The sequence below is a fragment of the Myxine glutinosa genome, chromosome 9 (genome assembly GCF_964187855.1).
Source record: "Myxine glutinosa chromosome 9, kmMyxGlut1.1, whole genome shotgun sequence".
In the NCBI taxonomy this organism is placed as follows: Eukaryota; Metazoa; Chordata; class Myxini; order Myxiniformes; family Myxinidae; genus Myxine; species Myxine glutinosa.
In genome coordinates, this window is record NC_136269.1 from 145,549,593 (window position 1) to 145,565,268 (window position 15,676).

Consider the following 15,676-nt stretch of genomic DNA (forward strand, 5'->3'; position numbering starts at 1 on the left):
GTGAGTTATGGCATGCACACGTCTGCTGGTGAGTTATGGCATGTGCAAGTCTGCTCGTGAGTTATGGCATGTACACGTCTGCTGGTGAGTTATGGCATGTGCAAGTCTGCTCGTGAGTTATGGCATGTACACGTCTGCTGGTGAGTTATGGCATGTGCAAGTCTGCTCGTGAGTTATGGCATGCACACGTCTGCTGGTGAGTTATGGCATGTACAAGTCTGCTAGTGAGTTATGGCATGCACACGTCTGCTGGTGAGTTATGGCATGTGCAAGTCTGCTCGTGAGTTATGGCATGTAAAAGTCTGCTAGTGAGTTATGGCATGCACACGTCTGCTGGTGAGTTATGGCATGTTCAACTGCTAGTGAGTTATGGCATGTACAAGTCTGCTGGTGAGTTATGGCATGTACAAGTGTGCTGGTGAGTTACGGCATGTACAAGTCTGCTGGTGAGTTATGGCATGTACACGTCTGCTGGTGAGTTACGGCATGCACACGTCTGCTGGTGAGTTATGGCATGTTCAAGTCTGCTGGTGAGTTATGGCATGTACAAGTGTGCTGGTGAGTTATGGCATGCACACGTCTGCTGGTGAGTTATGGCATGTGCAAGTCTGCTCGTGAGTTATGGCATGTACAAGTCTGCTCGTGAGTTATGGCATGTAAAAGTCTGCTAGTGAGTTATGGCATGCACACGTCTGCTGGTGAGTTATGGCATGTTCAAGTCTGCTAGTGAGTTATGGCATGTACAAGTCTGCTGGTGAGTTATGCCATGTACAAGTCTGCTAGTGAGTTATGGCATGTACAAGTCTGCCGGTGAGTTATGGCATGTACATGTGTGCTGGTGAGTTACGGCATGTACAAGTCTGCTAGTGAGTTATGGCATGTACAAGTCTGCTCGTGAGTTATGGCATGTAAAAGTCTGCTAGTGAGTTATGGCATGCACACGTCTGCTGGTGAGTTATGGCATGTTCAAGTCTGCTAGTGAGTTATGGCATGTACAAGTCTGCTGGTGAGTTATGCCATGTACAAGTGTGCTGGTGAGTTATGGCATGTACACGTCTGCTGGTGAGTTATGGCATGCACACGTCTGCTGGTGAGTTATGGCATGTGCAAGTCTGCTCGTGAGTTATGGTATGTACAAGTCTGCTGGTGAGTTACGGCATGCACACGTCTGCTGGTGAGTTATGGCATGTGCAAGTCTGCTGGTGAGTTACGGCATGCACACGTCTGCTGGTGAGTTATGGCATGTGCAAGTCTGCTCGTGAGTTATGGCATGTACAAGTGTGCTGGTGAGTTATGGTATGTACAAGTCTGCTGGTGAGTTACGGCATGCACACGTCTGCTGGTGAGTTATGGCATGTGCAAGTCTGCTCGTGAGTTATGGTATGTACAAGTGTGCTGGTGAGTTACGGCATGCACACGTCTGCTGGTGAGTTATGGCATGTGCAAGTCTGCTCGTGAGTTATGGCATGTGCAAGTCTGCTGGTGAGTTATGGCATGTAAGGAATGATGAAGGTGAGAATCACTTGTTCAGTAGGAGCTCACTTGCTGTGAGCTCATCAGTTCTAGGAAGCAGGGTCTTTTCTACACTCCCGGGAGTCTTCAATAATCCACCACTCCCACTTCCAATGGTGAAGCAGTCCAGACTTCCTGCTTTGCTGTAGGTTGGTGGTGCTTCATTTGCAAAAGGCAGCTCGGTTGGGGTCTCACCAAGTGGAAAACCCACTGGGGTCTGTTGAAGCAGCATCTCCTCACTCAAACTGGTCGCAGTTTCCTCCGCAGAAGTTGACTGCAATTGTGGAAAAGGAAAGTCAATTGGATGTTCATCTGAACGAATCTCCGATCTTCCATAAGCAAATTCCAATGGAGGGAAGTCTCTTGGAGGGGATTGAAAAAGATGATTTGTGGAGGAAAATTCTGATGGAATGTATGCGGGAGGTTGATGTGAAGGAGAAGATTCTGAAAAAGGCAATTCAGAAGGAGCAAATCCTGATGGAGGAAACTCTGAAGAAAGTAATTCAGAGGAATGTAATTGTGCTGAAGGTGTTCCAGAAGGTGAAGACTGTGAAGGGGTGGCGCTGGACGTTAACTCCATGGGCAGAGACTCTGTCGGATGGTCCCTGAATTCGAATTGGGGGAATACTGAAGGGAAGCATTCTGAAGAGGGAGACGTATCCAAAGAAGTGCGGTCCTCGGTGTCGGAATAGGAGTGGGGTACAAGTGAACCCGGAATTGGAGCAATATTTGGAGGAAATGCTGAAGAGGATGGAGATGGGGGACAGTCCAAGGGAATTTCACTGCTTGGGATGTCAGCAGGAGTCTCTCCACCATCTGCGTGTGCCTCCTTCTGGGGATCTCTCTCAATCTCCCCATCTGAGTCTTCCTCGATGGTGTCACCAGTTCCTTGGCGGGAAAACAACGGCGTGCATTGTGTCCCCTCGCTGAGGTGGGGCAACAATGGGAGACAATGGAGGGAGTGATTGGAAATTATATTACAGAATAAATTTCTTCACTCATTCCAGTTCACTCATTCCAGTTCACTCATTCCTTTCTTAGCCCGTCGTCCCCCAAGCAGTGGAGAGGGGATTTTGCAATCACTTCTGGGTGTCTGTCTGTCTGTCTGTGTGTCCGGGCCGCAACTTATTTTACCATTTGAGTTATTGTCATCAAATTTTCAACAAAGCTTTATTGTGATAATATGGAGAAGCAAAATGATTTTTTTTGACAAAAGGTCAAAAGGTCAAAGGTCAGCATCACCTAAAATCATCCATTTTCATCCAATCGACCTGAAATTTCAATTTAGCTTTTGAGATTCATCATCAAATTTTCAACAAAGCTTTATTATTTGAACATGAAGAAGGCAAATTAATAATTTGGTCAAAAGGTCAAAGGTCAGCATCACCTAAAATCATCCATTTTCATCCAATCGACCTGAAGTTTCAATTTAGCTTTTGAGTTTCATCATCAAATTTTCAACAAAGCTTTATTATTTGAATATGAAGAAGGCTAATTAATTGGTCAAAAGGTCAAAGGTCAGCATCACCTAAATCATCCATTTTCATCCAAACGACCTGAAATTTAAATTTAGCTTTTCCGTTTCATCATCAAATTTTCAACAAAGCTTTATTATTTGAATATGAAGAAGGCAAATTAATAATTTGGTCAAAAGGGCAAAGGTCAGCATCACCTAAAATCATCCATTTTCATCCAATCGACCTGAAATTTCAATTTAGCTTTTGAGTTTCATCATCAAATTTTCAACAAAGCTTTATTATTTGAATATGAAGAAGGCTAATTAATAATTTGGTCAAAAGGTCAAAGGTCAGCATCACCTAAAATCATCCATTTTCATCCAATCGACCTGAAATTTCAATTTAGCTTTTGAGTTTCATCATCAAATTTTCAACAAAGCTTTATTATTTGAATATGAAGAAGGCTAATTAATAATTTGGTCAAAAGGTCAAAGGTCAGCATCACCTAAAATCATCCATTTTCATCCAATCGACCTGAAGTTTCAATTTAGCTTTTCCGTTTCATCATCAAATTTTCAACAAAGCTATATTATTTGAACATGAAGAAGGCAAATTAATAATTTGGTCAAAAGGTCAAAGGTTAGCATCACCTAAAATCATCCATTTTCATCCAATCGACCTGAAATTTCAATTTAGCTTTTGAGTTTCATCATCAAATTTTCAACAAAGCTTTATTATTTGAATATGAAGAAGGCTAATTAATAATTTGGTCAAAAGGTCAAAGGTCAGCATCACCTAAAATCATCCATTTTCATCCAATCGACCTGAAATTTCAATTTAGCTTTTGAGTTTCATCATCAAATTTTCAACAAAGCTTTATTATTTGAATATGAAGAAGGCTAATTAATAATTTGGTCAAAAGGGCAAAGGTCAGCATCACCTAAAATCATCCATTTTCATCCAATTGACCTGAAATTTCAATTTAGCTTTTCCGTTTCATCATCAAATTTTCAACAAAGCTTTATTATTTGAATATGAAGAAGTCAAATTAATAATTTGGACAAAAGGTCAAAGGTCAGCATCACCTAAAATCATCCATTTTCATCCAATCGACCTGAAATTTCAATTTAGCTTTTGAGTTTCATCATCAAATTTTCAACAAAGCTTTATTATTTGAATATGAAGAAGGCTAATTAATAATTTGGTCAAAAGGTCAAAGGTTAGCATCACCTAAAATCATCCATTTTCATCCAATCGACCTGAAATTTCAATTTAGCTTTTGAGTTTCATCATCAAATTTTCAACAAAGCTTTATTATTTGAATATGAAGAAGGCTAATTAATAATTTGGTCAAAAGGTCAAAGGTCAGCATCACCTAAAATCATCCATTTTCATCCAATCGACCTGAAATTTCAATTTAGCTTTTGAGTTTCATCATCAAATTTTCAACAAAGCTTTATTATTTGAATATGAAGAAGGCTAATTAATAATTTGGTCAAAAGGGCAAAGGTCAGCCTCACCTAAAATCATCCATTTTCATCCAATCGACCTGAAATTTCAATTTAGCTTTTGAGTTTCATCATCAAATTTTCAACAAAGCTTTATTATTTGAATATGAAGAAGTCAAATTAATAATTTGGACAAAAGGTCAAAGGTCAGCATCACCTAAAATCATCCATTTTCATCCAATCGACCTGAAATTTCAATTTAGCTTTTGAGTTTCATCATCAAATTTTCAACAAAGCTTTATTATTTGAATATGAAGAAGGCTAATTAATAATTTGGTCAAAAGGTCAAAGGTCAGCATCACCTAAAATCATCCATTTTCATCCAATCGACCTGAAATTTCAATTTAGCTTTTGAGTTTCATCATCAAATTTTCAACAAAGCTTTATTATTTGAATATGAAGAAGGCTAATTAATAATTTGGTCAAAAGGGCAAAGGTCAGCCTCACCTAAAATCATCCATTTTCATCCAATCGACCTGAAATTTCAATTTAGCTTTTGAGTTTCATCATCAAATTTTCAACAAAGCTTTATTATTTGAATATGAAGAAGTCAAATTAATAATTTGGACAAAAGGTCAAAGGTCAGCATCACCTAAAATCATCCATTTTCATCCAATCGACCTGAAATTTCAATTTAGCTTTTGAGTTTCATCATCAAATTTTCAACAAAGCTTTATTATTTGAATATGAAGTCAAATTAATAATTTGGTCAAAAGGTCAAAGGTCAGCATCACGTAAAATCATCCATTTTTATCCAATCGACCTGAAATTTCAATTTAGCTTTTCCGTTTCATCATCAAATTTTCAACAAAGCTTTATTATTTGAATATGAAGAAGGCAAATTAATAATTTGGTCAAAAGGTCAAAGGTCAGCATCACATAAAATCATCCATTTTCATTCGACTGACCTGAAATTTTAAAGAAATTGCATGTTGGGACACTGAATTGTTTAACCAATCAAAATCTAGAAGCCGATTGTTTTTTAATATCAAAAGGTGAAAGGTAAATGCTACATAAAACAGTCAGTTTTTTTTTGTTTTTTTTTACTGTTTTCGTCATGTTGAGCATGCGGAAGAACAAGAAGATATCTGAATACAAACAGACGTGGATGGGATTTGCATTTTCCAATGCTTTCTAGTTGTATTTCACATCCTGTGATCTCACCTCGCATGAAAACCAGAAAGCAGCACACCTGCGAAATGACTATAAAAATATAGCGGTGACTACTATGGCGCCTGTGAAGGAAATATCACGTGACAAGTATTTTAAAATCAAACCCTTAAATGAACACAATCATTACATTTTTTGAAGAGGTGTGTTTTGGAGGATGATATCCCTGACCCATAAGCACAAAAATATAGTATCGTGCATTGTAGTGTTTGCGGTGGATTTCCCCTTTGATGACATGATCACAGGTTGTGCGTTCATTGGGGTCGAGACATTTGGTGAGGCACACTGTGTTCGATAATGAGCACCTATTGGGCTGTTCATCGTGACATTGAATCAGCACTATGAGGCGGAGGTGATCATTCCTCATGGTTAGGTTGATGCAATCAATCTAAACCGGTAAGCCAAATGCAAGGAGATGCTAAACAAAGCACCGTTTCTCAGCACCATTGTGCTACTCATCTTATGACGTCATCTTCTGGTTCAGCCTCTTCATCTGGTTCACAATTGTCTTCCTTGTAAATTACCTGTAACTGCCTTTACTGCTGACTATACCATCGATCGATCATCACATGCTTGACATGTCATCTCCAAGTGTCTGCGTGCTGTAAAATCAGCTGCAGTTTCAGAATTCAGATTGTGCTGATACATTTTGCTGAACTGATGCTTTGTGTACATGTTTAGGGACAGGTGTATGGTAATCATGTTAAATTGTGTACATTTTAAATGAAGACATAGTTCTCTATGACCGAGATTATGACTCGAGTCTTTATTTGGTTCCATCCGTTCAGAATCCAGGCGACAACCATCTCTGTGACCCATGGTGTGGTTACCACCACCTTTATGGGTATGCTCATCTGATCATTACAAATATATAGTAAACGATAGAATTCTACCAACACACGTGCCGAACCACACCAAGTGCCGCATGCAATTTGATGACCAAAACGATATTGTCTCACCGTCTGCATGTTGAAGTCATGTGATCCCCACCACTCCTTCCCTCCACCCCAATCCCTTTGTGAGGAAGTTACAACTGGACCAAAATACATGCACAGTCACAGGTGAATACCAATTGGTGGTCGAAACATTGGACCTGAGTAATGGCTGCTGGGCGGCCGTACAAGATGGCGGTGCATTCAGCTTTGATTTTTGACTCTTCCTGACTAAGATTAGTTTTTGCGAACTTGATAACAAATTGCATAATTCGGAATAAAAATAGATGAAAAACAAAACTTCTATCAAAGAACAATAGAGAAGATAAAGGGTATTAAAATAAACTACAAATCAAACAATTTCGATAGAAATTAGGACTGAAACATCTACCTGAGTAGCTGGCTACTGCTGTCAATTGAGGAGGTGGAGCCGTCAATGTTCATGGCACGATGGAGTTGGGGTCTTTGTTGTTCATGGCCAGGTCTCGTCCCCATTCCCAACCTGCCCTCAGCAGTCTGCCTGGACCAAAGCATGGTCGCTTCAGTTATGCAGCTGTCAGAAAGAACCAATGGGATGTTATAAACATTGACGAAATGGGTTTGAATGATGCATGCATCTATAGATTGCGGAAGACAAAAAGGTTCAACAACACACCTGGATGGACTGCTGTCTGCAGTGAGCATTGAGTGGCGACTGCCGGTAGGACGCAAGCCAGGACCCAAGGGTGTGCCGGGACTCTCTCTCTGACCAAGTGGGCCGTCATCACCGTCGATGGAGCAGTCCCGCGAACGTGCCAGGATCTGTGCTTTGTAGTAATTGTTGATGCTGTCTTTAGTTGGAACTTTGCCCTATGAGGCAACAACAACAACACAACAACAGGCATTTTAAGGCCATTTTCTCTGCAAGAGCGGGGGTTAGCCTTGCGGTCCCCATGACAATCTTCTCCATTTTGTGCCCTATGAGGCAGGTAGATTAAAATAAGCAAAATCAAACCTCCACCTTTGACTCACCTGTCGGCAGAATCACGTAACGGTCTGATAAATCACTTATGCTAATCTCCACTTGCGACCAACCTCCACCTTCACAGGAGCTATATTCCCTGTATGCTACAAATCATGTGTGTGTGTGTGTGTGTGTGTGTGTGTGTGTGTGTGTGTGTGTGTGTGTGTGTGTGTGTGTGTGTTTGTGTTTCGCAGAGAGAGAGAGAGAGAGAGAGAGAGAAAGAGACTTGACTTTTAAGGTCTTTTATTACAAAAGTATAAAAAGCAGAACAAAACAAGTAATGCAATAGCAGTCAACAAAATAATTAAATCAAGGAACTGAAAAACATGATATTAATTAGAGCAGCAAAAAAAGTTCATCTCCCTCCACCTTACACAGGACTTCAGCTTTGCACCATTTTTTAACAAAAAGATTAAGCCGAGAAGTCTCTCGGTAAAAGTTAAATTCAATTTTAAGGCGGGCAAACACAAGGCCTTTAAAGGCTAACAAAACACTGCATTCCGGTGAACTTGTCCCAGAAACCCTACTCTTCCGTGTGATATATATTGCGAGTTTTGCCTCAGCAAGTAAAAAATTCACAATTCGAGAGCCGACATTCTCATAGGACACAGGCATGCGTCTCAGAGCCGACATTCACATAGGACACAGGCATGCCATTTACAAAGTGATAAAAGGAAAAACAAAAACCGAAATTCTGGAAGGTATATTTCAGAAGTTGAAAAAGTGGAGCCAGCCTTTGGCATCCGACATATGCATGAAAAGTGTCCTCGGAATGATGGCAAAAAGGGCATTCGTCAGATATCACGAGGTTCAGTCTTTTGAGAAACACGTTGGAAGGCAAGGAATAGTGCGCAAGCCTCCACTGTATGTCTCCGGCACGCTTAGACACGGGTGACGTGTACATCCACGACCAGGTAGGAGAAGATGGAGCCCCTGCAGGCAGAAGCTCTTTCCAGTGGGTGGTCAGTGGGCTATTGGGGTTAGCAGAAATAACAACATTAAGGCATTGCATGTACAGAGTAGCCTTTGCACAGGCTTGTAGAGGCTTTATGGAAGGAGCATCAGAAAAACAAAAATCAGGGAAGTCAGGGTGCATTGTTTTTGTGTTCTGAACATCGTGCAGTAGAGGCCACGATAAATTAAAAGAGTTGAACGCTTTAACAATTGAACGAAGAAGTTGTCCAATTAGTCGGGCTGAAGTAACATTGCAAACTTCCAAAATCTGGTTAGGGGTCTGCCATCCAGAATAAGTATGGTTGACAAAATCCTTGACAAGAAAAAAACCAGATTCAATAAAGGATTGAATTAGGGACCTACTTTGGCAGCCATGACAAAATAGGCTGTTGTAGAAAACAGGTTCACACATTAAGTTCCAAAATTTGTACGTATCCTTGTTTCGTACTGGAAGGAGGCACTGACCGGCATTCACGAGACTTCGATAAAAGGAGGGCAGCAAGGAGATGTCTATTCGCTGCAGATCGAGTAGAAAGAGCTCGGGGCCACACCTGAGCTTACCAGCTTGCTGCAACAAGCAAGAAGCCAGGGGCCGCTAAGACAGGACTTCCTTGTAGAGAAGTTGGCGCAAGGTGGTTAGTCGAAAAGCCAGTATTTTACTAGTAATGTCCACAAGTCCTTGACCTCCTTTATCCAAGGGGACACTTAGAAGATCAGCTCGAAGCCGGTGCATACCGTTCCAGAAAAAATTAACAAGGATACGCTGCAAGATAATGACAAGCGATTTGGGCGGTTGTAAGACAGCCATCCGATGCCAGAGTTTGGAAGCAGCCAAGTTATTAATTATAATTAATAATATAATTAATATAATTAATATTGTGCATTAATATAATTAATTATAACTTGGCTGCTTCCAAACTCTGGCATCGGATGACTGTCTTACAACCGCCCAAATCGCTTGTCATTAACTTGCAGCGTATCCTTGTAAATTTTTTCTGGAACGGTATGCACCGGCTTCGAGCTGATCTTCTAAGTGTCCCCTTGGATAAAGGAGGTCAAGGACTTGTGGACATTACCAGTAAAATACTGGCTTTTCGACTAACCACCTTGCGCCAACTTCTCGACAAGGAAGTCCTGTCTTGGCGGCCCCTGGCTTCTTGCTTGTTGCAGCAAGCTGGTAAGCTCAGGTGTGGCCCCGAGCTCTTTCTACTCGATCTGCAGCGAATAGACATCTCCTTGCTGCCCTCCTTTTATCGAAGTCTCGTGAATGCCGGTCAGTGCCTCCTTCCAGTACGAAACAAGGATACGACCTCTATCCTTATCAGCACTCGACCTCTATAAGACAGTAGGCTGGACAATCTTTTCCAACAATTAAGGATATGGGAGATTTGATCAACCATCTGATCCCAGTTCTTTAAGGAAAAGGTCTCATTCCCAAGAAACACACCGAGATGTTTAACACCATCATACCTCCACTGCAAAGCATTAGGCAGGGAAGGTGGGATAAATAACCCAGAAGGACCAAGACACAAGGTTTTACTCTTACTCCAATTGACAGTAGCAGAAGATGCCAAATTGAATTCACATAGAGAACTTGTGAGGGCAACAATGTCAGACTGAGTATTAACAATCACACACAGATCGTCAGCATACGCAATCACCTTAACAGGATTAGCAAGAGGTGTCACCAAGAACCCAGAAAGTTTGTGGTGTAAGTGAATCAGCAAGGGTTCAATGGAAAGTGAATACAGGTACCCGGAAAGAGGGCAGCCTTGTCTAATACCGCTGAATAGGAAAAGGTGAACATAAACTGTTGTTGATGTTCACCAAACTAAAGTTGTTGTGATACAGCAGCTTGATACAAGAAATAAAGAAGAAACCAAACCCAAACCCCTTCAAAACTTCAAGTAAATACGAATGGTCAACACTATCAAAGGCCTTTTCCTGATCTAAAAAGATCAGCCCGGTGTTAACATTCTGACAATGACAAATCGAAATCAAATCACGAACAGAAAAAATATTGTCAAATATCGATCTGCCGGGAATACAAGAAGACTGGTCGGGGGATACAACGTGCTTGATTAAGGTTTTTATGCGATTAGCGAGTAACTTAGACAGGATTTTGTAATCAGTACAAAGTAGAGAGATCGGGCGCCAGTTCTCAACAAGTTGAAGATCTCCCTTTTTAGGGATTAATGAAATGACGGCACGTCTGCAGCTCAAGGGAAGTTCACCAGTTTGTATGCTTTCTATGAAGACAATTAGTAGACATGGTCCCAGCAAATCCCAAAAGGTGCTGTAGAATTCCACTGGCAACCCGTCTAAGCCAGGTGCCCTGCTGGTGGGCAAGGTCTTTAAAACACTAGTGAGTTCGTCCAATGTTATTTCGCCTTCAGCAGTCGAATTCTGGGCTTCAGTAAGTGTAGGCAAGGATGCGGTAAATGAATGTATATGGTTTGGGAAAGTGTGCTTGGAGGAGTAGAGGTGAGAAAAGAAAGTCTTAATAGTAAGTTTAATGTCACTTGGATCAGTCAAAATCCTTCCGTCAGCAGAACGCAAGGACAATATTTGTTTTTGTTTTTTTGAGGCGGTTTCCAGCTTGAAGAAAAGTCTGCTCGGGTTATTTAGTTGGTGCAAATGAGTCGTTCTCATCCGAAGGAGTGCACCCTTTGCAAGTTCAGCCAGTAATTCATTTAACAGGACTTTCTTTTCATACAACGTCTGCTGCTGCCCATTATTACTAGAGGAGGACACTTTGTTTTGCAAGTCAGGAATTTGTGTCTTCACCAGATCTATATTTGCATCATGATCCCGAGTACTGTGTCGTGAAATTTTTTGACAAAAAACTCTAATTTGAGCTTTAGCGTTGTCCCACCACTGACGTAAACACGAGAACTCTTTGTCCATCGTGATGCAATGTGCCCAAAAGGCCCGAAAGGATGCAACAAAGAATTCGTTTTGAAGAAGTGTTGTGTTGAACTTCCAATAAGGGCTCACCACCTTAATGAGTGGCAACTGAAAATGCATAGTGATGATGTGGTGATCGGAAAACCCAGATGAGAGAATAGAGGTGTTTAAGACGAGGTTGAGGAAATGGTCAGAAACGTACAATTTATCAAGTCGAGCTAGCGACACTAAGTTGTTAGAGCAGCGACACCAAGTAAATTGTTGCTGCATCGGATGTTGCAATCTCCAAATGTCTGTCAGCTTGAATCTTGAGATTGAGCGAACGAGAGGTCTTGTACTGGCTGCATGTGGCTCAGCCCCATTCCTATCAAGGGAGTGGTTAAGTGTGCAATTGAAATCTCCTCCAAGACATAGAAATGGTCAGGGGGAACACCAGCCAGATACGAGTCAAGACAGTCAAAAAAGGAAGATCTTTCAGCATTTGTACTTGGTGCGTACACATTGATTATTGTGAAAAGCTGCTGACCAACAGAGAGAGTCAGCGAAGCTAAATATCCCTTCACAATTTCTTTAAAGGAAACCGAAGTCAAAGGAAGAGTTTGCCGAAAGAAGATGGCTATCCCAGCAATTGGGCTTGATAGATTGCTAAAGAACCAATGCCCTTTAAGAAACAACTCCCACTCAGCTGAAGAACCTTCAGTAGAATGAGTTTCCTGCAACAACAAGATGTCAACCTTGTTGCACTCAATTTGTTGTTTAACTTGCACTTTACGAAGTGACGTACGACCGCCATTGATATTTAGGCTGGCAATGCGTAGTTTCATTTGTGATGAGACATCGGCAGGACATTAGCCATGGTGTTTGAGGTAGATTTGTATCGGTAGGTGCTCTGAATGTCGTGTAGAAACCTTCGTCTCCATTACGAGGAATGGGGCATGTTAACTAGTATAGGGATTATGTTAATTTCCCTGTTCGTCAAACCTCAGTGATTTATCCTTTGGCTCTTTTGGTACTGCACCGGAGACACTAGTGAGAAATGCCCATTAATTGCACTGAATAACAACAATAAAACTAACCAGAAGCCAGTTCTGAACACTGCCGATTGACACCACCTTCTACATCCCCTCACATAGCTCGGGCAGGCCGAAGACACGCCCCGGGGACTCGTGATTTACCGGGGTGGAGTAAGAAGCGACTCACTATTGGACGGGAGTTGATCAACGGGAAGGCCAGGTTAAGGAAGGACTTGTGATTGGCCAGGGTGGAGCAAGAAGCGACTCACTGATTGGTGGAAGGCAGGCCAAGGAGGAGGCCGAGCGCCGATTGCGAAGACCACTGATGACATCAGGGGCAAGCAAGAAGTGGCGCACTGATTGGTGGAGAAGCGCTGATGATGTCACGACCTGACGTTAAAAGCACTCAAGGACCGACATTCTCTCTCTTCTTCTTGCCCTCCTGCTCGCTGACCCTGGACTCTTGCCTTTTACCCTTCATGCCTGCATTTTGCCCTTCCTCGCCTCTCGCATCTTCCTCTTGTCCCTCGATGTTCCTGCATCTCGCTCACCCCTGGCCTTCGACACTCATACTGAAACCATCCATTGGTGTGCGAGGAGAACGGAGGCCTGACTTTGTGCACGCATGCCAAACGACGAGTGGTTTCCCGTCAACACCGGAGCCGCGTCAAGACTGCGCGCTGGGGCCTGGACGATTGCCGATGAGGCACCGATTTGAGTTGAGTGCCACAATTAAATTACACCCCATTATTTTTGTACACCGCTCCTTTCCTATGCCATCTCCAGGCATTGCAAAACGTCATTGCCGGGCACCGAAGGGGGCTCTGCAGTGACGCATGCTGAAAGGGAGTACTCAGTTTTCACTCTGGTTGTTTTCTTGCTTTCTTGTTTTTTTGTTTGTTTGTTTGTTTGTCCGGGCGATATCTCAGCCATCCTTTGAGCTAGGAAGCTGAAATTTCGGCACAATAGTGAGCAAGTACTTTGTCAAAAAGGTTATTTTTGTTTTTTGATTAATCAATTAATTGAGGAGTTATTTAATTATTAGCGATTAATTAAGTACTTATTTAATTAATCCAAAATCCTTTCTCTTCTGACCATTAACTCAGGCACCTTTTGAGTTAGGCAGCTGATATTTGGACATGCCAATGACCAGGTGATTTGGCTGCAAAGGCTATTTTTGATTTATTAATTAATCAATTAATCAATTAATCGATTAATTATTAAATTATTCCATTAATGACTTTTTTTTTTTTTTTAAGTTACAGATTCTGATGAAATGGTGGTGGTTTATGTGTTCTATGACCGAATTGATTAATAATTTAATTTTTTAATGATTATTATTTATTTATTTTCATTATTAATCATTTATTTATTTTCTTTCTCATTTGGCCAATATCTCAGGCACCTTTTGAGCTCGGAAGCTAATATTTGGACGTGAGTGACCAAGTGATGTGGCTATCAAGGATATTTTTGATTTATTGATTAATCAATTAATCAATTAATTATTTAATTATTCGATTAATTACTATTAAAAAAAAAAATCAGTTACTGATTCTGATGAAATGGTGGTGGTTTATTTTTGATTTATTGATTAATCATTTAATCGATTAATTATTTATTGATTAATCGATTAATTATTTATTGATTAATCAATTAATTATTTAATTTTTTATTAATGACTTATTTAATTAAATTTCTAAAAGATACATCTTCAGATGAAGCACTAGTTGGTTTAGTTATGCTATTAGCCAATTGATTAACAAAATATTTTGTGATAATCTTTTGTTGATTTTAATTATACAATTAATCAATCGATTAGTGTACACCTCTCCCTCCCAATGCAGCCTCTATGAGCTGCACTGCGGTATTGCCGGGCGCCAGAGGCGCCCCGGCAATGCCGCGCTGTAGGATATTTAATTATTTGGCATGGGGGCGGTGTACTTTGAATGTATCTGTACTTGTCCAGTTTATTTTCTTCCTGTGTCGGTGTTATAAGTCTGATCTGGGGATGTCCCGATTAGGAATTTGATTTACCATCGCGTTTTTATTGTTACCGGCATTCTGTTTTGATAAACCTGTTTATTTTTGTACATTTTAAATCCGCCTCGGTTTGAGTTATTTTCCGCAGCTTGAAGACTGCCCGGAGGGATTGCTCAGGTAAAAGCTTCAGCTTCCTCTTCCCCTTTCTTTCGCCGCGTATATAAAATCCGCATTTGGGCATCGCCTTCGGAGTTTAAATGCTTGCTTTGGCTATCCGTGACTAACCCGGTATTAACCAAGGGGACTCACACGACAATATTAAAGTAGCGGAAGTTTTGTGTCCGGCTGTAATGCTACGTCATTACGTATATGATGTCATTACGGCGTAAACACCCGCATTACGGCGCCAACGCCCACTTCGAGAGCTGCAGGAAGGGTCATTCCTCTTTGGGGTATATCGATTACAGTCTTTCTCTGGTCGGGTCTCAAGAACATTGGGTTTGTGTTCATTTACCAAGTTTCTTGTGGAGAGATCTCCAAGTGGTTTAAGCATTTGAGCAAGCACTCCATTCAAAACTGTTAAGGAGTGGCTGGCTTGGCAAGCACTAGCTAGCAGCTTGGCAAATGAGCACAACCAGGACTTCCTCCCTTTCAGTTTCATATTAAACAGCAAGAGCGAGTTTGAAAAGTTTGCTACGAAAAACGCCACGGTAGCAGCAGAAAGGGTGATGTTATTAACCCAACCCTTGTGGGGTAAATAAGGTACAGTAGATCTTCGCTCAGTTCTGCAAGTAAATCTTTCCTCATGGATGTTGGGATTCCTCTAAATTTCTTTAATTGGTGTTATATTAGTGTTATAAACAGCATTAGCAACCGTTTAAAAAGCTAATCATGTGTGTTTGCGGTTTATAATATTTTATAAGCCCGACTATGCTGCTGTTAGACTTTTGGTCTAGTTTTCTGATAAGCACCTAGTTAATCATTTTCAAAAAGGATGTTATAAAACACCCAAACACCGAGTTTTCATCGTTGCAATCTGTTGCATGTCCAGGTGTATGCATGCAAAGTTTGGGGCCGCTAGGTTTCATGGTTTTGGAGTTATGGAGGAGACCGACGGACAGACGGATGGACGGACACTGCCTTTTATTATTATTAGATTAACTTATTTTACTATATACTTCCATTACTACCAACACCTGTCATCCCTGGGACTGTTCATTCGATTCGAGGTATATGTACC

At 41.2% G+C, this 15,676-nt stretch overlaps 1 protein-coding gene across 1 annotated transcript in view; it reads right to left on the bottom strand.

Moving 5' to 3' along the window:
* Nucleotides 1–15,676, bottom strand: part of PIEZO2 (piezo type mechanosensitive ion channel component 2) — a 474,200-nt gene that overhangs the window by 90,950 nt on the left and 367,574 nt on the right. Inside the window, 3 exon segments of the mRNA XM_078785142.1 lie at nt 1,524–2,438; nt 6,971–7,132; nt 7,235–7,428. Coding sequence (XP_078641268.1) covers nt 1,524–2,438; nt 6,971–7,132; nt 7,235–7,428 — 1,271 coding nt within the window.